The 22,874-nt window shown below is 42.4% G+C and overlaps 1 protein-coding gene across 1 annotated transcript in view; it reads left to right on the forward strand.

Annotated features, from left to right (window-relative positions):
* Positions 1–1,473: 1,473 nt before the first annotated feature.
* LOC306935139 (receptor activity-modifying protein 1) overlaps positions 1,474–22,874 on the forward strand; it is a 49,618-nt gene continuing 28,217 nt past the window's right edge. Inside the window, exon 1 of the mRNA XM_079518035.1 lies at positions 1,474–1,983. Within this exon, the coding sequence (XP_079374161.1) occupies positions 1,926–1,983 (58 nt within the window). The 5' untranslated portion in view covers positions 1,474–1,925. The remainder of the gene's footprint in view (positions 1,984–22,874) is intronic.

Here is a 22,874-nt window from a genome sequence, read left to right on the forward strand (position 1 = left end):
AGGATACTAAGGATTTGGCTATATCCACATTAAGCAACTTGTATTGCATAATTTAATAACACTTGCCAAATTCAAACATGGGTGATATTAATGAAATAATGAATGAATTATGATGAATTGAATATGAAGGATGGACCCCAATGAAAACAAGCCATATTGCATTTTTTAACCTCATGCCATCTGGACAAAGATACAGAACCTTGCCATGGAAAAAGGTCCGTTTTAGTAGAAATGTTGTCCCCTCAGCCATCACGACATTAAACAAACATACAGACACGGTAGGCCTATACTGTCCCCACTGTATGTATTTGGGGACCTCATGTTTTTCTATTGTCTTGATGTTATGTTTTCTGCACTGTGTTGTTTTGCTGTGGGTGTTGCTGTGGGTGAACAGAGTGTGAAGATCAGATGAATATTTTTCGGTACAATAAAGATGTGCTTTCTTTGGTTATAAATCCTCTTAGCAGACCTTGCATTGAAGATTGAACTGTACTTTCCTGTGTTTGTTTCTGCAAACTGTTAATAAAGTATTCAATCAATCAATCAAACTAATGAATAGTGACATTCTAATCAAATCTGCTGCACCTAGACTATATATTTAAATAATAATAACCAGTCAGATGCCCTGTGGGCGAGAAGCGACCTTGAGGTCATGGCACACATCCGCCTGGGTAACGGCAGACTGCTGGGCGAGTGCTGGCGCTTTGGCATGGAATGTCAGAACAGGTCAGCTCCATATATGGAGATCTAAGGGTGGCAGCGGGGGCAGTGTCTTGAGTGTACACGGTTTGATGAGGGCCCAGCTAGGGCCGGGCCTTAATTTACGGGCCTGTTGAGAACTTTCGCCGGCTGCCAGGCACGGCTGCACTAATAACTTTGGGGCAGGCCCGTCTAGAGTTTGAATGGACAGGTATCAGTCAAAAGGAGGAAGGAAGGACGGATGGGGAAGAATCAACATATAGAATGTCAGAACAGGTTAGCTCCTATATGGAGATCTAGTGTAAGGGTTTGAGGTTTGAGGTCAGATGTAGAGTTGCTGGCCGGCTCCATATATGCAGAGTGATGATCTAGTCTTCTCCATTTATGGTTATCCAGGGTTTGATGAAGATTAAGTCAGTGTCGTGATCTTCATATGGAGATGGCCATATGCGTGTCATGATGAGGCGTGATGGACTGATGGCCATATATGGTGGTGTGACGTGTCATGAGGCGTGTAATGGACTGACAACCATATATGGAGGCGTGTGATGTCACAAGACGTAATGGACTGACAACCATTCAAAAATAAAATAATGATAATAATAATACAGGCTAATAATAGCCTACAGCCTCCTCCTTTATGCATCCTCTATCTCCTCCCAGAACTACCCAGTGAAGGCTATAATGCTCCATGTGGCACAGCTCACACCCACTATAGTCTTATACTGTCGTCCCTTCAGGCTCTGGTCCCTCCCAGCCAGCCAGGTCCCAACGGGCTCGTGTAGCGTTCACGACCGATCCACTGATCAGCTGTCTGAGCCGCGGCTGGTGCGTCCCGCATGGTGTGCAGTAGAGTTTGGAACTTGAAGGGAGAAAAGCTGTCCTGCTGGGAGCCGCAAAGTTCGTTTAATTACCGGGGCTATTCGGAATCAGCAAGAGTTTGATTTTCGTTGACAAGAACGGACTATAAAAGCGACGATCGAACCTTCTTCTTGTGCCAATGTCTTCCCCGCGCAATTTGCGCATGATAGTGACACTGACGACAATAAATTGACCATGCAGTTGTATCCTCATACACGGATGTTTTGTTATAGTTCGTGACATGTTGGCACACCGTTTGTCACTAATGAGCCTGCCATGTGAGTAGCCTAAGCTACTTCTGCTCCTGTCATTTGGCTTCTTTTGTTGAAACTTCAGTCATCAATGGATAATTAGTCCATGAGAGGATGGAAGCACAGAGCGACGCAGCAGTTCACAGACATGTTCTCCTCTGGACACTTATAGGTGAGTTCATGACAATTAGCCTATACCAGCATGAAGCCGGCTGCACACAATACACATGCGGTATAGGTAGCCTACGTTGGTTTTGTATTGGAATTATGTTGGAATACAAGTTGGTTCTTGAATGGAGCCATGTTGTTTGTTTGTTTGTTTTTGCTTGTAGATCTGTGCTTGTATAGGGGGCACTAGATCTGGTCCTTTTTAATATCATGGACCCCCAAACTAATAAGTGTTTAGGCTCGTTTCCCCACCGTTTATTTTTTATTTTTGAGGGGCCAGCCCCTCCTATACACAGGTTTAATGTTTGTCTTTAGTCCAATGTTTGTTTTGTCAACACCATTGACAATGAAGGTAAGATTTACGTCATAATGTGCCATTTACATCATATTGTCCCTTTATTGTTAATGGCGTTTAATGTTTGTGTTTGCACCGTTTGTTTTGCATCACCATTACATCACCTAATCAACGTGAGTTAGACTTTAATATATTAGCGCCCCTCACTTCACACAGGTGTGATTTCTTTTCTTTTCTTTTTCTTTTTGAGTGGTGTAAACCACTCCTACAACTGGCTTTTGTGTGCAGAAAAAATGAGCATGGTTGCTATGTTCAAAATAATTTCTGACGTAATTAAATCACACCCGGGTGAACAGGGTGAACATAGCAACCATGCTCATTTTTTCTGCACAAAAAGAGCCAGTTGTGAAATCACATCCGGGTGTGATTTCATTACGTCAGACATGATTTCATTACGTCAGACAGACCTTACACCACTCAGTTCACACGGGTGTGATTTTTTGTAATACCAGGGACCCCAATTCAAGATTTGCTGTCCCTTACTGTAACATTGTAACTTCTACTGGAGGGGCCTTATAATTATATTATTAGCACATATTTTACATTTATTGGCAATATATTTTTTAAATATAGGGGTCAGGCGTGCAGACAAAAGACAGCGTAGTAGACAATCTAGACATTAAAATGACCACAGAAGTATTTTAAAGTGAAATGCCCATTTAATGCTTAGTACTGTACTGTATATAAGTTCTCTTCTAGTGCACGACACGTCTCATAGGCTACACGTACTTTATTAGTCAGAAATAACAGTACAGTCAAAAAAATAAGTCTAAAAAGAATATCACCGCTTGTTTCCATTCAAGAGCCGTCGTCCCTGTTTTTAACTGTTTAGACGAACATTTTTGAGTGGTGCAACCACTCCAAGGAACAGCAATGTCCGTGTTAACCTATGTGACTATGTGACTATGTGTGTGACTATGAGTACCAGTAGGGGCAAAAGTGGCGCTGTTGTGCCAGAAACAGAGAGAGAGAGATAGACAGATAGTGCTGCACTGTTGCCTGCTAATAAGAGAGAGAGAGGGGGGGGGGGGGGGGGATTTGGAAAATAGCAGATCTACAAAGCTTTCAAGTTGCAACGCATCACTGTGCAAGTTTGTAGATTGTATTCGCTATTCATTGTTGCGACCAAAGGTCGCAGTTAACTATGGAATCGTGCATTTCGGCCAGCAACTCTACATCTGACCTCAAACCTCAAACCCTTAGATCTCCATATATGGAGCTGACCTGTTCTGACATTCCATATGTTGATCCTTCCCCATCCATCCTTCCTCTTCAATGTCTCCCTTTTGACTGATACCTGTCCATTCAAACTGTAGACGGGCCTGCCCCAAAGTTATTAGTGCAGCCACGTCCGGCAGCCGGCGAAAACTAGAGTTCTCAACAGGCCCGAAAATTAAGATCTTACCCCTCATGCCAAAGCACCAGCGCTTGCCCATGCAGTCTGCTGTCACCCAGGCGGATATGTTGATCTGACCCCCATTCCAAAGCTCCAGCGCTCGCCCAGCAGTCTGCTGGCACCCAGGCGGATGCGTGCGCCGTGCACACAAACTCGCCCTTTAGGACGCCCTCAGGTGTCTTACTGGTATTATTAAGTGTATGTGGTTAAGATTGGTAATCAGAAGGTCACCAGGTCACCTCCTGGTCCACCCACATCAAAGTGTCCCTCCAGGCGCTCATTATTGCCATCTGAGCACTGTGAGCAGCCATCAGTTGGGGAAAGCTGAAAAGGTTGTGGAAAAGGTTACCCTCCCCATCACACTGTTATGCCATATGATGCATTCTGACAGTCTTTTAAAAATGTAACCATCTTCTCTGGCCTTTCTTCATTGTTTCCTGTTACAAAGACTCCATGTGGGTGTTACAGAAAAAGAAAATGACTCATCAACAGCAGGTACTCATCTCATTACAATTTCACTACCCCCTCTCTCCTGCATCAGAATTTTAAAAACTTTCACGTGAAACCACATTTTCTTTTTAAACTGCCTCTACAGGCTGTGAGCATACATATATATATATATATAGGAGCCAGTCTATGCAAAGTGAGAAAATTAGCGGGGATAGCTGTTTGACTCCTGTTGTGATGCTGAATTCCTCTGTGAGGTTGGGTCCACAGATGACTCTATAAAGTGTCTTAATTACAGAGATGATCTTGTCCGGGATTCCATAATGCCTTAGAATTCTCCATAGTGCGGGTCGGTTAATGCTATCGAATGCTTTGACAAAGTCAATGAAGTTGGCGTAGATGGTTGTGCTCCATTCATTGCTCTGTTCCAATATCTGTCTCATGAACAACTGAATTTATGTGATTGGTTAGCCGATTTGCTTGTCTACATATGATGTAAATTTTCCCTTCATTGTCAATGGCATTTAATGTTTGTTTTGCCACAAATATACGTCATATTTGGCAGACATTGACCTAATTTCTCCTTTCATTGTCAATGGCAAATATGAGACGTGTGTGGACAAAAGCTTTATATAGGAGGGGCTAGCGCCCCTCAAAAAGACAAAAGTGGAATGAAATATTTATATTACTACAGTTCTTCTGACCAAGCAATTGGTTGAAATAGGCTATCCAGCCATGCTGAAATGAGCATGACAGCACACCTAGCCGTTTATAGAAAGATTTGAGAACAGATTCATGTGTTAATAGTCCTGAATAGGATAGGATCTACGCAGTTATTATGGTGGTACTTGGAGAGCCAGATATTTTCTGAAGTGGTACTTCGTATAAAAAGGTTGAGAATCAATTCTAAGCATATATAGCTTGCTGCTTAGCAGAAATGGATATTAAAACATTTAATGGAAAGATATTCTAAAATACATTTTCGTGAATCGAAATGCCAGGCTTTCTTGCTCAGATTTCGGGAGATGTAGTTCCATACTCTACAGTATATAGCATTCAGAGATTGTGGAATAGTTTTCTGGCTACGCAAGACTATTTGTTCAGGAATCTCTTAAATACAGTACTAACCCTAACCACTGCTGTAGGGTTTGTTCAGTAACAGGAGTCTCCATGTCTCGATATCAGCTCTTTAATAAACAGAAAATACTATGTTCTTAAACCAGTAAAACCAAACAAACCAGTAAACAAACAGAAGGGTATGTGGAAGGGCGGAACACTAATCTTTGAAGAGCCACACAATATTTGCTTCTATACACAGTGCCATATTTCTAACAGTGTTAATTTCGGCGATTAAAACTATGAGGAAAAATGTCTGCTGACTACCTTTTTTCCCTAACAAAAACTGTATTAAAAAAACTAAGCTGTGATGCCTAGAACTATCACTAAATATATCGACAATTTCGTCAACAAATAAAAACTAAGACTAAAATGTTAGGGAGACACTAGGTAGACAAGTCTATGGACTTTCAGATTTTTGTTTACACTTTACACAAGCATAGATGTGGCAGCCAAGTCTATGGACTTTCTAAAGTTTGTTTACACTTTAAACAAACATATATGTGGCAGCCAAGTCTATGAGCATTCTAATGTTTGTTTAGAGCACTATAAACAAACCCATTTAGACCTGAGGCCAATTCTGAAAACGCTTTCTAAAACCTAACCTAAGGTTTTCTGTAAAAATGAAAAATAAATGACGTTGCTATGAGACACAGAGGTAGCTCCCGGCATGAAGGGTAAAACAACGTCTAGGTTAAACCAGGTCTAAGTGAATCTTCACTTTCTTCTGAAACTAAATCAACGCTATCTCCCAGAGGCTACGTCGTGTAACGTCAGATGTGTAGCCATGCCCTCATCTCTGGACCTATTGGTGGAAGAGAATTCATCCCATAGGTGGAAGAGACTTCATCTCTGGTCTTTTTGGTGTAAGAGACTTCATCTCTGGTGCTATAGCTGGAAGAGTCTTGCTTCTGAGGGGGGTAGCCTCGGTCCCAGATTTTCTCATCTGCGAAGAGAAAACCCTGGTCACAACCTAAGACAGAGAGAAAAGCCTGGTCACAACACAACCCAAGACAGAGAAAAGCCTGGTCACAACCTAAGGCACAGAGAAAAGCCTGGTCACAACCTAAGACAGAGAGTGCATCGGCGGAAGTGTCGGGCGGAACATCCGTCAGATATATTCCCCAATACGATATTTTCCGACCAATCACAACACTTGTTTCATACACAGAGAATGTAAACAGATTTGTAAAGTGTCAACGTAATTTCCTGGAGCGGTACTCCCGCTAAAATCCTGCTACTTCCGGAAAGTTCCAGCAATGCACTCTACAGCGTAGGTCTTGCCCAGCATGTTCTGAGGGTGGTCTCCCCGAGACTACTTCTGCAGCATCATCTCTGGGTTGTCGGTGAGCGTGGGCATGCCCGCGGGGGCGTTTCCAAGGCAGTGCAGCAGCAGGATGGATAAAACGATCTGCAGGAGCATTACCAGGGCCACCAGCAGCGACCACCACGCCACCACACGCACGTTTGCAGCGAACAGGGCGCGGATCATTTCTTTTGCCTTTCCTTTGATGATCTTCATGCACTCCTTCTCCGCCTCATCCACCTTCTTATCGTATTCATCGCGCTTTTCATCCTTCTTGGCGACGATCTCCTTCTCCGCCTGCCTATAGCACAGCAGCCGGTGTAATGTGTTAAGGCGAGAGGTGGCCACAGGGCCACCTAGTTTCGCGACATATTCGTAGCTGTCTTCGATCATGTCTTTCGCCAGCTCCCCTCGTCGGTGGATCGCCACGGAACCGACGGTGAGAAGCGCTGTGAACAGTGCGAGTGCGCAGGCCAGCAGCGTCCAGATCAGATACGGGTTGTCGGAGTGGGCGACGTAGAATCCGACAAAGCCCACGGCCAACATGAGGCCAGAGGTGGCGATCAGCGCGTAGAGGCAGTGCAGCGAGGCGCGCGGCGCGCCGGGCCACGTCAGTAGCACCGTCAGCTCGGGGGAGTGTTTTAGCCAGAAGGCCACCACCCCCAGCATCACGCAGCCCATCAGCCAGAAGAGCAGCTGTGACACGGACAGTAGCTTCTTGACTATCTCGCCGGGTCTGCTCAGCTCCACCTTGGACGACTTGACACGGTTCTTCACCAATTGCAAACGTCTCTTTATCGACGTGAAATACGGGACCCTGACACCCCTCGGCTTCGGCATGATGATCACGGCTCAATTCCAAGGTCTAGTGCGGTACAGTATGTCCGTCTAACACGGTATATGGTCGGCCAGAGCTTCGGTCGTTTAAATACCCCTGCCCGTCTGTCAGCCGAGGACTGACGTAAGTTAGGCCTCTCCATCCAATCATGTATGAGGTCGGGACGTGATGAGTCACCATATATGGCTAGGTGGTAGGCTAGGTCATGTTTTTTTGGTTAAAACGAAAAAATCTACATTGTGATCATTGCTATAGACAGAGTGTGTGTTCACTGTTCAGTAACAGTATTAAATAGCAGGAAAGGAGCCAGCTTAGGTGGTTTGGGCATCTGGTTAGGATGCCTCTCAAGCGTCTCTCGATGCACGTCCCACTGGGAGGAGACCCCAGGGCAGACCAGGGAGCAGATGGAGGGATCACATCGATTCACTGGCCTTAGGCCAAAGGCAAAATAATTTGGCGACACCCCGAGGGGTCGCGTCCCACGGGTTGAGAACCCGTGGATTAGAAATGTAGTATAGTGCTGAAAATAAATATAAACTAAATTAAACCAAAAAATCACACCTGTGTGAAGTGAGGGCCGCTAATATATGAAAGTCTAACTCATGTTGATTAGGTGATGTAATGGTGATGTAAAACAAACATTAAACGCCATTAACAATAAAAAGACAATATGACGTAAATGACACATTATGACGTACATTTTCCCTTCATTGTCAATGCGTTTACAAAACAAACATTGAACTAAAGACATGTGTTTAATGTTAGCGCCCCTCAAAAATGGGTAAAAAAACAGATATTTTAGAAACATTTCTTGCTGAGTCACAGAACTATGCTTCTTTAACAAAGCTGTTTCCCCACAACACAATCCAGTTCAGTGTGACTTTATTGTGTTATTCACTCACTGCACACAAATCAGCATAGAAGGTAATGTTAATCAACTAAACTCAATCAGTCATCCAAAGTGAGAAGTGCAAACAACAACAATTACATTTATTTGTACACACACAAACACAAACACACCGCACATGCACGCATGCGCACACACAAAGAAGAATGTCTTCTTCCGTGTGGAGATAATGAAATTCAGACCTGTAACACCTGATGAAGTGTGAGGCGAAACACATTTGAAGCTTGAAACTTTGAAGCCATTCCTTTTTGTTCATTATATGCATGGAGTGTGCGGCTCTTTCCTTTGAAGAATTCATTATATATATACTAGTCCTTACCCGTTCTGAATATATGAACAGCAAATGTTCAGTGTGGGTAATTGTTTACAGATGGTCTTGGGAAGTTGGGTTGGGCACAAAAGTAGGCTAATAGTGATGGATGGATGGATGGACGGATATGTTGCTGGGTGTCCAAGCGATAACGCTAATGGCTACTGGTTTTCTTTTTTTTGTCACTGTATCATATATTCATTTGAGCCGGTAACAAGTGCGAAACTGCCTCTACAGGCTGTGAGCATATATATATATATATATATATATATATATATATATATATATATATATATATACACACAGTACACAGAGGGAAAAGGGAGGATGCCTGGGAGAGATAATAATGAAACAGGAGTAGAGAACACAAGGGGAAAGAGAAAGAAATGGGGGTTGGATAACGCATGAGATGGGCGGGACTGTTCCATCCAAGATTTAAATACTGCTGATGGATGTTGGCCTCGTTTATCACTTAGGTGTGTGTGTGCGGCCTGTGCGTGTGCGTGCGTGCGTGCGTGTGTGCAAGCGTGCATGCGTGCGTGCACCCCGTTTGATTGGTGGGCCCACCCAGTTGACATTGGCTAATTAGATTGATGCTGAACAAGGGATGAGAGGAGTCGAATGCAAACAAACAACAGAAGCCATGTCCCCTTTTTCATGTAGTTGTTTTTCAATGCCCGATGCTAGATATCTGACTCCTTGCTCACTTGAACACAAAGGAGAATTCCGCTAGAAGGCTTTCTTACCTTTATTTGTAGTTTTTACGTCCCCACCAAAGAGGTCCCTACCATAAGCCCTCAATGAATTGAGGGCAATTGAATTGCATTGAATTGAATGGGGCATTGGAGTGTTGTGCTAATTCGCTTATTTCCATCGCTAAAACAAAAATGGTATCCTCTCTTCATAATGTAAATAGTATCCTCATCGGCACACTTTACTACTTATTTCGATGGAAATAAGCGAATTATCACAAAAACCCAACCCCCATTGATTACGAGGCAAACAGACATTTTTTTTCATATATTCCAATGTTCAGTGCCAAAAACATAATTTAATCATTCACATTTAATCATCACAATTTTTAGTGTGACAACATTGTCAACTTGTAACCTATGCGCATCTGTATCTGCTCATGTGTGTGTGTGTGTGTGTGTGTGTGTGTGTGTGTGTGTGTGTGTGTGTGTGAGTGTGTGTGTGTGTGTGTGCGTGCGCGTGCGTGTGTGGTTCAGTGTGTGCAATGCAGGATGTGCTGGCATGCAGTGCACTTGTCTTGCCTGAATTAGCCATCAGCCATTGTTGTGTTGATTAAGGATGAAAATAACAATGGACTGCCATTTGTACACTTTCAGAGTGAAATTGACTTCACTGTGGATTTACTGTGTGCACAACCACCACCTCTTTCTCCTCTCAGTAAGCCTCACGTGTGCTTCACCAACCGACGCATTGGGAGCTTGTAGATCCGTTATTTTCTGCACACAATACCATCGTGCGGCGAAGTATGAATGGGGCTTTAGAATCCAAGCTCCACTCATACATTACATTCAACCTTCCATAATAATAACACAGGGTCTAATGCCACACTGTCCACATATATACTGTACGTGCTACGAGCTTGTACTGTATCGGTCATTTCCAGTGCGTGACACGTTGTGCGTCTAAGTATAAATCAGGTTTATGACTGGCACCATGGCTGGCATTTCCACTAGACTAGAAGATTATTTCCATGGGGCATCTGCTTGATTGAAATGGAGGGAAGGCACATGACTGTGTTTAGCCGTATTCAAACCCACACATGGGAGGTGTCCTAGTTGGGGGTGGGGGGGTGCTTGGGGGGGCCTACTGAATCTCAATAAAGATACATGCCAGGATTGGGCCTCAAAAGCAGCAACATTTTATGAAAATGGGGTATCTTTTTATTAAATATATTGGATAATATTAACAGTTTGACTGCGGATCACGACATTCCCAACTTAATTGATAAACAAGTTGTAACTCAGGTGTGTTTTAATAAGAGTAGAGCGTGCTTAATCTATCACATTGAGTGGCTCTGAGACACGTCTTCCTCCAACACTAATTCCTGCATATCTCTCTCTCTCTCTCTCTCATTGCTTGTATGGAGTAGTAGAGAGAAAGCCTGTCTCTTCTTTCATTATTCCCTCCATATTAACCTTTTATGTGTGTTAATTTGTGTGTGTGTGTGTGTGTGTGTGTGTGTGTGTGTGTGTGCGCGTGTGCGTGTGCATGTCCGTGTGCGTGCGTGCGTGCGTGCGTGCGTGCGTGCGTGTATATGCGCATGTGTGTGTCAAGTGCACAGTGGAATGCAACTACCACTTAGTCAAGCTCCCTGGAGCCAACTTGCACTCTAGTCAGTAATGGAAGCCATGCTACCAGCTATACGACACACACACACACACACACACACACACACACACACACACACACACACACACACACACACACACACACACACACACACACACAGAAACCTCTCCGTGAAGCGGGTGAGAGCTGCTGCTACTGTATAAGGCAATCTAAATACATGTATATAGATTGCATATATATTAGATCTATGTATATAGATATATACAGTAGACCTGTAACCAGTAATCCTGGTCTCTAAACTGCCTCCCCCTGGCCAGCCGGGGCGCCTGATGGAGGGGAAAGGAACTGGTCGGAATAACGTCTTCCTTCCACGTGCTACGTCCGGCCGGGGAAATTCCCCCCGTCAGGTGAAAAGAAGCAGCCTGGACTCCTCATGCATAGAAGGAAGCATGAGGAGCATGATGAAAAGAAGCAGCCTGGACTCCTCATGCATAGAAGGAAGCATGAGGAGCATGATGAGAAGAAATACAAAAACTATTTTCTTTATGTCACAATCCCTTTAACTCTGTAACTTTTTACACTCTCAGTCTCAGTTACAAATGGATTAATTACTAGAGGGCTTTGCTGCATGTGCTCTGAGTTACAAATGGATACATTAACAACAGATTTCACTGTGAAATATTATATTTTAGACACAATAATTCACTGGACTCTCTGATCTGAATGATTGCCTTTGACAGTTTATACGATGAATTTCATGTCTCAGACTGAATATGTTTCATGCATACATGCGGAACCTGTGGTGTAATAATTAGCTCAACTTTGCCACCATATGCCTGTCTCTGTTGGATCACTTTAATGTGAATCATAATTGGTCGCAACAATATTAACACACAGACACAATGCAAGCCATTGTGCAATAGGCCCATATGCTCGCAAATTACACACATGGCTGCATGCACAATACTATGGAGATTTGTGTAATATTCACCCATGCTGCACTGCCTCTCTTTCTCTCTCTCTCTCTCTTCTTTTGCACTTTGTCACTTTGACTTTTACTGGCCAATGTTGAAGCTGCCGCTCGAACTGCAGGTTGTTCCGGGATGTTCATGGAGGTGGACGGACGCTCAGTGACGTCATGTGCGTAAAGTGTGTCAACCCTGACCTCAAATTTGAGACCGCTCTCAACTTCCACTCGCTCGAGAGTCGAGACATAGGGCCCTATAATTCCATAATTGCCATAATTAGGCCATAACATAACACCACCATCATTAGTAGTTCCAGCAAAACCAGCCTTTATATTCATATATTTTATACCTTTTTCTGACGCCACATGGCATCAGGTCCCATACAGAAAAATTGCCTATAATTTCATATTTAAAAATAGACATACAATGGGCCAACATTGACCTGCATTGTAGCCGCTACAGTATACTGTATGTTCACATGAATATTGATCAGGCAGTTCTAAATCTATTCATTCATAAAAGGGAATTGTTCATTACAGAGAGCAGGGGAACAGTCCATAGATTCACATTCAGTATAGATACTGCCCTAGCTGCCACCAGTCAGGGTCCCCTGGAGGGGGTCTGCTGAACAATTCATGGGCCACCTGAGCTTGTTGTGATGGTTAGCCCCATAGGGACTATTAATTCCCTATTAAGTGTTGACCAGGGGCGCCATCAAGACGTAAAAAGTGCGGGACATTATTTGGGGGACTACATATAAAAGTAAAATCATGCGGATGTATGCAATTGTTGTAGATCTCGGACGTAATGTGGCCAACCTGTGATATCAGCAATCAGTCGTCATGTATCTTAAGATTTCAGCCCGATCCGAGCCCATTGAATTCCACTATAAAAGACACTATGAACTATGCACCCTTTGCCACAATTCTCCCTCTAGCTGTATAGCAAATGTGAAATTTGAAACTGAGTCATGATGACATTGGTAGCCTGGTAGGGGCCTTTATAGGCCTAGTTATATTAAGTGTTACTCTTAAATGATAGTGGATTTTAGATTTGTGTTTTAGATTATTGGATCTTTAGATAGGCAATTGCATTTTAGATTTGAGGTTTTGTATTGTAATCAGCAACATAAACATTAATAACATGAATTAACATTAATTAAACATAAAAAGTGTTTTTAATGGAACCTGTCTTTTTAAACCTGTGCATGCGGAAAGTTGAATAAACAAACATAAGAAAGTGGACAAACATATATAAAAAAACGGCAAGATAATGATGCATTATTGCGTACCGTGACAAAGACAAGATGAGTGACACAATGAGAAAGAGAGAGAGAGACGCACACAGACAGACAGACATGAAGAGAAGTAATTGTGGCCCCCTGGGTGAGGAATGTGAAGCTACAGAGCCCATTAGCCTCCTGTACGAGGGCCCCTGGTGTAAAACCATTAGTCTCCTGTACGAGGGCCCCTGGTGTAAAACCAGACACTTTGGCAGAACAAGAAAAGGCGGTGTAGATTTATGTCTCCACTTGGTTTTAGGGGAAGAACATGAGAACAATGAATTCTTTCGAGAGGTTTCAGTGTCCGTCTGTCCATGACGTGATGTATGGCGGTAATCTTCAGTGTCTGGCCAGGCACTAAAAAGACTGAGGTGGGATGCATGGAGCTTCATGAAATGTGCAATGGCAGTAATAACCTCTGTGTCCTATTTTACTGTCTCGTAGTTTCGCAATTGTTGAAAAACATAAATAACCCCGCCCCCAATAGATTAATAAATTAACTAATTAGCTGTTGCTGAAAACGGTTGCCTGCCTACTTGAGATATCTTGTTTGAGTCCAAAGTGTTGGATATAATAATAGGTGGACCCTTAAACCTATTTTGAAAACTAAAATAGAGCTATCCCATCCACAAACGTCCACACTTATTATTGTCTCCACCAGGCCGAAGGTGTGTGTGTGTGTGTGTGTGTGTGTGTGTGTGTGTGTGTGTGTGTTTGTGTGTGTGTGCATTATATCCAACGATTTTATGTAAGCCATTTTTTCACCTGGCGCCAATTGCCTAAACTCTAATCCTGGGTGCAAACTCTCCCTCTGCCAACCTGGACACACACACACACACACACACACACACACACACACACACACACACACACACACAGTAATGTGTGTCCATTTTTATCCAAGTTAATTACACCAGAGTCAGGGCACAGCAGTCACTGACCAATTAATTATATAATGGTTGGGTAGTAACGGATGATGCTAAACATCACAGAAATAGATATTCCACATGCACACTGCCTGTAGCCTACTAATTACCACAGAGAGAGGGAGAGAGAGAGAGTTTGGTGGAGAGGTGCGCATCATGTGTTGATGCCATCTACTGAAAAACATTTCACACTGCGTACGTATGCACAAATGTATGTATGTATGTAAAGTATAGTCACACACATACACAGTGGTGTGTCCGGGGACCCCTGGGGGTACTTGATGGAGTTCCAGGGGGTACCTAGCTCAATTAGAGATTGAAACCAAATGGACCCTTATGGGTCTGTAACTCAGAGAGTGTACAAATGGAACCATTTGGTTCCATTTGTACGCTCTCAGAGTTAAATTAACAGTGGTTTTACAATATAATTTGGGGTACCAGAGATAGAAATGCCATTAAATCGGGGGTCCGTAGCATAATGTGGGTGAAACTGGGGGTCCATGAAATTAATGTTTTTCGGAATCACTGCTATAGAGCCTTAAGAATCCTCCCTTATCGGGGTCACTGGCATATGTTTTCAAATGGGGGGTCCTTGGCCTAATAAATGTTGATTTGGGGGTCCTTGACACAAAAAAGTTTGGGAACCACTGCGCTACAGTGTACGTAGTATGTGTAATGATAAAAAGGGCGACCATCTCTAAGGCATCTATAGAAGTCTCATAATCCCTTTGGGTGCATGGTGGGTGAAGATCCATCTCATAATCCCTTTGGGTGCATGGTGGGTGAAGATCCATCTCATAATCCCTTTGGGTGCATGGTGGGTGAAGATCCATCTCATAATCCCTTTGGGTGCATGGTGGGTGAAGATCCATCTCATAATCCCTTTGGGTGCATGGTGGGTGAAGATCCATTGTGAGTCGCAGGCACGGAGAACACATGCCAACACAACAGTGATATGTTACCATGCATTCTAAAGTGTATTACACACAGATTAATATTACAGTAGGACAGTAGATCTATGACGTCCCTAGTAGATAACTGTAAACTATGATAAGAACAGAATGAGCAGGAACACTATAGGTGAGATTTATTAGATTCATGTGGTATTGGAGAATTTGCTCAAACCGTGACCTCGCTCTGCGCCCTTTCATATTATGGAAGCCGTGCTGAGCGCATGCACATATGGCATACCACGTTCCTGCATATTTTAGCATTGGGGGAGTGTCCATATGTTAATTATATTCGCTTTGCGCAATTTACTATTAAGCCCCTTGACCTAAAAAGAATCATGGCATACCGATTACACCTGGGTCTGACAACGTCTTAAATACAAAAAGCAATGTTTGATTTTACACAAGAGCGATCCGTGCGTTGCTCGGCTGTGTTGCCATTTCTGTTTATCATAAGCGACTTTGGGCTTCTTTTTCTGTAAAGTTGCTTATAAATATTGGTAGTTGTGGTTGCTTTTCTTGTTTCTAAAGTGCTTATTTGAGCTTTTCTCCTATATGTTGTTTAAACCAGCCTCCTCACACAGTGACATTGCCATGTCAAGGACCCCCAGATGAATTTGCCCAAAAAGGACCCTAATCCAAAAATATTTTGGGCCAGTGACCCCCGTGACAGATTTGTGTTTTTAAATGTTTCAATAAAATGCTTAAAAAATATTCCACAATTGTCACTTTTTTCCAAGATTCCTTTTGAAAATAGCAGATCTACAAGCTCACAATGCATCACATCACGACGCGTTGTGAGCTTGTAAATGGCCACATTGGCACAAAGGAGGGTGACAACTGAGTATTGTCGGTTTAAACATCTATAGTCAATTAGCCTTGGGCTGGTTTGAATCTTACCTCAAGGACAGATCTTTCTCTGTCAATATGGGTACCTTCTCCTCTCCCCCTGCCCACCTCTCCTGCGGAGTCCCCCAAGGATCCATCCTAGGCCCCATCTTGTTTTCCCTCTATATGCTCCCCCTTGGTCATATCATCAGACAATATAACATCTCATTCCACTGCTACGCAGATGACACCCAACTATATCTCCCTCTGAAACCCAACGATCAATCCACACTAAACAACCTAAATAAATGCCTCACCGACATCAAAAGATGGATGGCACAAAACTTCCTACAACTAAATGACAGTAAATTTGAAATAGTACTATTTGGTCCACCTGACTCCATCACACAAATAAAAAATGACCTTGGCGACCTCGCCCCCCTTGTCAAACCCCATGCTAAAAACCTTGGGGTGCTTTTTGATTCCGCCTTTAAATTCGACAAACAAATCAACACCATAGTCAAAACCAGCTTTTTCCACCTCCGCTCCATCACCAAAATTAAGCCATTTCTCTCCACACACGACCTCGAAATTGTCATCCATGCACTCATTTCATCCCGTCTAGATTATTGCAACTCCCTCTACACCGGAATTTCCCAGTCATCCCTATCCCGTCTCCAACTGGTGCAAAATGCGGCTGCCAGACTCCTGACTGGCACCAAGAGGCGAGACCATATCACCCCTGTCCTTGCCTCTCTCCACTGGTTGCCAGTCCGGTTCAGAATTAAATTCAAAACCCTTCTCTTCACATACAAAGCACTAAACGGACTGGCCCCCTCCTACATCTCTGACCTCCTATCATACTCCTCCTCCATCAGGACCCTCAGGTCAGCAGACAGACGACTCCTAGTAGTCCCAGCAACAAGGAAGAGGCTCAGGGGCGACCGAGCCTTTGCTGTCGCAGCTCCTATACTTTGGAATAGCATTCCTCTCGCTGTCAGATCTGCCCCCTCCACTGAGAGTTTTAAGTCTAGGCTCAAAACGTTCCTCTACTCTCAAGCCTTCCAGTCCCCCTAATACTCGTGCACTTTATACCTAGGATACGTTTTTTTCGTACTGCCTTTTAACTGCTTAACATCTCTCTTGACTACTGTACCATAACTATGCATTTTTATCATTTTATTTTATTTATTTTATTGTTTCACTGATGTACTGTATTGCACTGTATCGTATTGTTTTTCTGTGACCTGTGAAGCACTTTGGTACGATGAGAGTCGTTTTTAAATGTGCTATACAAATAAAATTGATTTGATTTGATTTGAATTAACATTTTGCACAGCACATTCACACACACACACACACACACACACACACACACACACACACACACACACACACACACACACACACACACACACACACACACACACACACACACACACACACACACTGCTTTCAGCAATTAACCTGTGTGGTGATCCAGATCATATTGATGCTATCTGTCACTTGCCAGGTGATTACTGTCGTCAAAGCAAAAACAACGACTTTTAAATCAGTGTGTGCAAACCACACACACACACACACACACACACACACACACACACACACACACACACACACACACACACACACACACACACACACACACACACACACACACACACACACACACACATACAAGGACATAAATAGTTCAGGTGCAGCAAAGTTACATCCACAAAATCAAGATATATGTTGCGATACAACAAGAATGTCATGTCACCCAGCATTCCATGGGCACAAGTAGTGTAGGCATGCATCCTAAGTTTGAAACCCCCGGCCATCAACAACCAGTCCGAGGGTATGTCTCAGGCTGGACCACCAGAGGAAACAATTTCCCAGTCCACTCCTGCATTGCCGCCCGGTGTCATTCCCGGTAGCGTGGCTAATCCCATGGGCCCAAAATCCACCCACTGTTGTTCCTACAGCGGATGGAAACACGCTAGAAGGCCAGGTCCAACGCCTCTCTTCCCAGTAGCTGCTCATGGGAAGGTCCACCAAGCAGCACCAGCTGTCGGTATACTCCATCGGTGAGCAGTGCCTTGTGGTATGCAAGCTTGCGATGGTGTTGAAGCACACAGTCCACAGAGGTTGCAAATGCATCTTAAATCTGCACCCACATTAACGATGGTAGTTACAACGGAGCAGTTTTTTTTTTTTTAAATAGTTTTTATTAGGCATTTTGTATTATGGCATAACTTTAGAATATCATTGACAGATAATGAGTAATTAAGTGACATACAATACATAATAAAAAAGGTACATAAATGTGATAAACAAGAAAAAAACTAAAAACAGTTAAACAGTGACAAACGTGAACAGACAAACAAAATAAAGACAACAGGACAGACACTCTTGCTCTCAAACTTTCCCAACACGACATTCTTCTTTTTAAATGAGAAAATAAAATAAGCAAAAACACTCAGTTCCTTTCTTTTTTTTATTCCTTTCCAATTTTTGATTTTGTTATCTATCTATTGTGTAGGAGGGGTTAGCGTGCACCTATTGAAATAGTCAATGAAGGGTTGCCATGTCTGGTAAAATCTATCTTCACTCCCTCTCAATTCAAACTTTATCTTTTCCAATTGCAAATATTGCATAACATCTTTCATAAGTGTAGTGTGAGTCGGAACCTGTGCTTGCTTCCAATTCAAACAACGGAGCAGTTTAACGTCATGCTCAGGATCACAGCTAGAGGGGTTATCATATTACTGTACTCAGTGTATTGTGTATTAGATAATTGTGTTCAGTGAATACTGAATAGTACATTTGCTCCAGCTGTGGGTTATCATTAGAACATGTGGTGTGCTGCTGTGGTTAACCTATTATGACGTGAACATTTTCCTTCATAAAATTATAATTGTCACATCTGATCTCATGTACTAAAGGATTTTTGGGATCACAAGCCATTTAGTGCTGGTAAACATAATTTCTATATGGACAATATGGACATTTATAGTTGCAGGGATTCAGGGGTTGGTCTTAAGTTATATTGCCCTGATAATTATCTGTCTGACTATTAAAATATCCGATGCATTATATATGGCACTGAACTTCATGTTTAAGGAAGAGAAAGGCATGCTTGGGTGGCATAGTGGTATAGTGCCTGCCCACCACCGCAGAGGTTGTGGGCTCGAATAGGGCTGTCAAAATTACAAATTTAAGTTGACGTTTAATTGTCACACAAATAATTGCAATTAAGGATTTAATTGTGTTTTTTGCATTGAATATTGGAAAGTTACAATTTGTATTAGGCTACTGTTTGCCTTTAGGCGTAATCACAAATAGCACAGGGCAGATATGACAAATAATAATGTGTCAAATGTACATATTGAGCCTATGACACACAGTGTGGCTTTAGGCTACCTTCACATTCAGTAGATCCTGTGATCTTTTGTGGCCAGATATAATTTCTTGGGGTCTAGTAGGACTATAGTAAATAATAATAAAAATAAACAGCTAAACAGCTAAAATCCCTAAAACGAAAGAAAGCAGAAAATGAAAAAAAATGAACACTCATCTTTTACTTTCTCTAATAACAACCTAATACATGAACCTTGGTTGAAAAAAACTAAAGTTGTCCTTTAAGTAGCCTGGAACTCACCTATGCTTTTTATGGCATAGGCAGCTCCCGGCAGGATCCGCCGGGAGAAACTATGCGCAGCTGCACGACATGAGACTAATTACTTAGAGTGACAGAGAGAGAGAGAGGAGTGTGTGTGTGTGTGTGTGTGTGTACATGTGTGCGTGTGTGTCAATTTAACAAAGGTGCAGACGATCAGAAATCAGCAGAGAGTGAGTGATGTTTGCGCTACTCTATGCCGAATTGAAGTGGACTCGGACCCAGACTTTTTTTTCTCCCTGGAAATAAAAACGTCTGGGTTTCCGAGGCTATCCTTTAAGAGACCGAGCTGGCTTCCTTGCTGCGTGTGTGAATGTGTTTCCGATAGGTTTGGGGGAAGCCCAATCTGTCTCTGTTCTGTCCAGTCGGTGAAATATTTATCAAACCAATTATATGCCTGCTGGTTCCCAGCCTTTAGCTCTAGCATGATTTCAAATAATCCTCAAGGACCACCCCACCTCCCACAAAACAATATAGTAGTATCACCCATCCATATGTAATGCAGAGGATTTAGATGAGATATAAATTGTGATTAATAGGAATAAACTAAAGGCCGTCCGCAAAGAATGACGAGTACAAGAATAACTATAACGATAATGGTGTGAGCATGCACATTGATGAATGAAAAAGTTATTTAAAAATGTTATAAATGATAAATAAATGATGTTGCACATTAAAATGTGATGGATTTTGACTGGCTGAAAGTGATCCTAATGTTCACCACTGTCAATATAGTTGTGGTATGGAGTGAGTTGGAAAGATTTAAAAATGTTTTGCATAGTTTTTTGTTATTATTTTAGTATTTTTGTGAATGGCCAAATTACTCAATCAGATTAAAATAGTTTATGTTTACCAGAAAGGATCAAGGAGACACTTTGGCAGACAGCTTTGGCAGATACAGGCTTTAAGAAAGAATTGAGACCCACTGGACAACTGGGAGTGTGTATCTTGTAAAGAACAGTTGTTGCTGCAACTATTTGATGATGACTCAGCTTGCTGATGGCATACTGCTGTAGTAGCGGATTCGAATGCCATCAATGCATTGAAAGGGACAAAATCACATATAAGAGCATTGAATGCTGCAGTAGACACGTCTACTGACCTACCGCAATCACATATAAGAGCATTGAATGCTGCAGTAGACACGTCTACTGACCTACCGCAATCATCTCTCTCTCCAGCACAAAACGTTATATTGTGACGTTTTGGAGAAATTCAGTAGCGGCTGCGTTGATCACAGCTACTGTTTTGACAGCGACGCCGAGCATTGTCCGACATTACTGACCCTAACACTAAATCAAATCCTAACTTTAACCCTAACTCTAACCTCAGTCTTAACCGGCCCCTAACCTCATATCAGTTTTAACCAGCCACGTAAGTCCCCTAATAGTCTTAACCGGCCACATAGTCAGTTGACAACACGTGTCGTCGCTGGTAGTCGTGATCAACCGCACATAATGTAGCCTACTGAGATCTTGGTACAGTTGGAGGCCATCGATATTGTCCTTTTCTTTTTGCTGAGTTTTGCGTGATCTGCGCAAAAGGACAGTTAACCCATTTTGGGCGGGAACCCCTTTTGGTGTTTTAAACATTATGTTATAATTTAGCTATTGAAAAATAGCAGATCTACAAGCTCATAGCGCGCCACCGAGTGGCACGCTACGAGCTTGTAGGTCTGCTATTTTTGAAAAATCGTGAAAATATTTATTTCAGAAAACTGGAGGATTTAGAAGAATTTTTTAAAATGTTGAGGTCAGACCTAAATGGGTCAAATGATAAGGGACAATATCGGTGGCACCCAACTGTAGGTCAGTAGACACGTCTACTGAGAGCATTCAATGCTCTGATTAAACATATTGTCTAGCTGCCTTTCCGCTTATATTTAATTCTATTGTTATACTCATTTTCTATTCATTTCTAAAGCATGAATTACAATTAGATAGTTGCTGCTTGTTGTACCTTTTTCATGAATCACCTTACTTTAAATTCCGGTTCCCTAAAAGGCCATTGTGCAAAACTTCTCCTCTCCAACAATCCTCTCCTCTCACCAGTCAAGTGTCTATAGCCAGAAATAGCCCTGCTGGATTATGAAACACACTCAGATTCATATAGCCTCACAGGGACTTAATGCTAACAATACTTGCTTGGTAGATACAGTATGTTATACTGGGACAGAGATAAACATGATGTTCCTATTGAAAGTTTTGCGAATAGTGGGAATAATTCAGAACATTGCATGAGACAGCATTGTTCATAATGTTCAACTGCTCTGATATAGATTTTAAGGCTTGTATTACGTTGTCTTGATTGCAAACAAGACCAACGTGGCAATTAATGGATATTACTTCTATTGACACCTGTCACAATTATTTATAATCATTCTAATTGTTTCCATGTTGAATCATTTTCATACATTTTCTAACATTTTAAAACAATAGTGGAAATAGCAGATCTACAAGTTCACAATGGTGAGCTTGTAGGTCGGCCATTTCCATTACATTTATTTAAAGTCTACAATTAAATATGTCAATCTTTTTTCCCCCCAGAAGAAACGTTCCAATGTTCAAAGCCAAAACCACAATTAAATCGTACTTGTATACATGCTACTTCTCTTCCTCTTCAGAACAAAATTACAGCACACTGAACCACTCCCACAGTGCTCTCCTCTCCCCACTACAGTCTACTCTAACTTCAGATATAACTCAGATGATTTATGAAACACGGGTACTTCAGTCCAAAGATAGCCATGAAAGAGAGAGAGATACAGTATGACGTCAAATGATTCAGATGAACAAACCTGGTGGCCATCATGCAAGAGTTCTGTAATGACCAGGACAAAACAAATTGGTTTCCAAACGGATAGTAGATAAAAGGCTCCATTTTCGTCACCGCTAAACCCCTTATCCCTTATCCCTTAACTTCTTTGCCCTTTTTTACTATTTTGCTAAACATTTTTGAATAGTTAAAATGGCCAGTCTACAAGCTAAAGCAAAGCAAAGTTACTATATTTACCCAGGGTAACTGGACTAAGCATCAGATACTTGTTTACAGCCAGGCCCTGCTCATAGAACATTTCATGGTAGTGGTTCAATGCCTTGCTCAAGGGCACTTCAGCGGTGGTCATTTTAACGTGCCGGTCCGGGGATACGAACTGGCGACCTTCCGGTATCAAGACCGCTCCGCAAACCGTTCGGCCACCGCTGATCTACATTGACACGTTGTCAATCTACATTGACAACGTGTCAATGTAGATTGGCTAGTTGAACTATTCAAAAATGTTTTT

The sequence above is a fragment of the Electrona antarctica genome (genome assembly GCF_951216825.1).
Source record: "Electrona antarctica genome assembly, chromosome: 13".
Taxonomy (NCBI): Eukaryota; Metazoa; Chordata; class Actinopteri; order Myctophiformes; family Myctophidae; genus Electrona; species Electrona antarctica.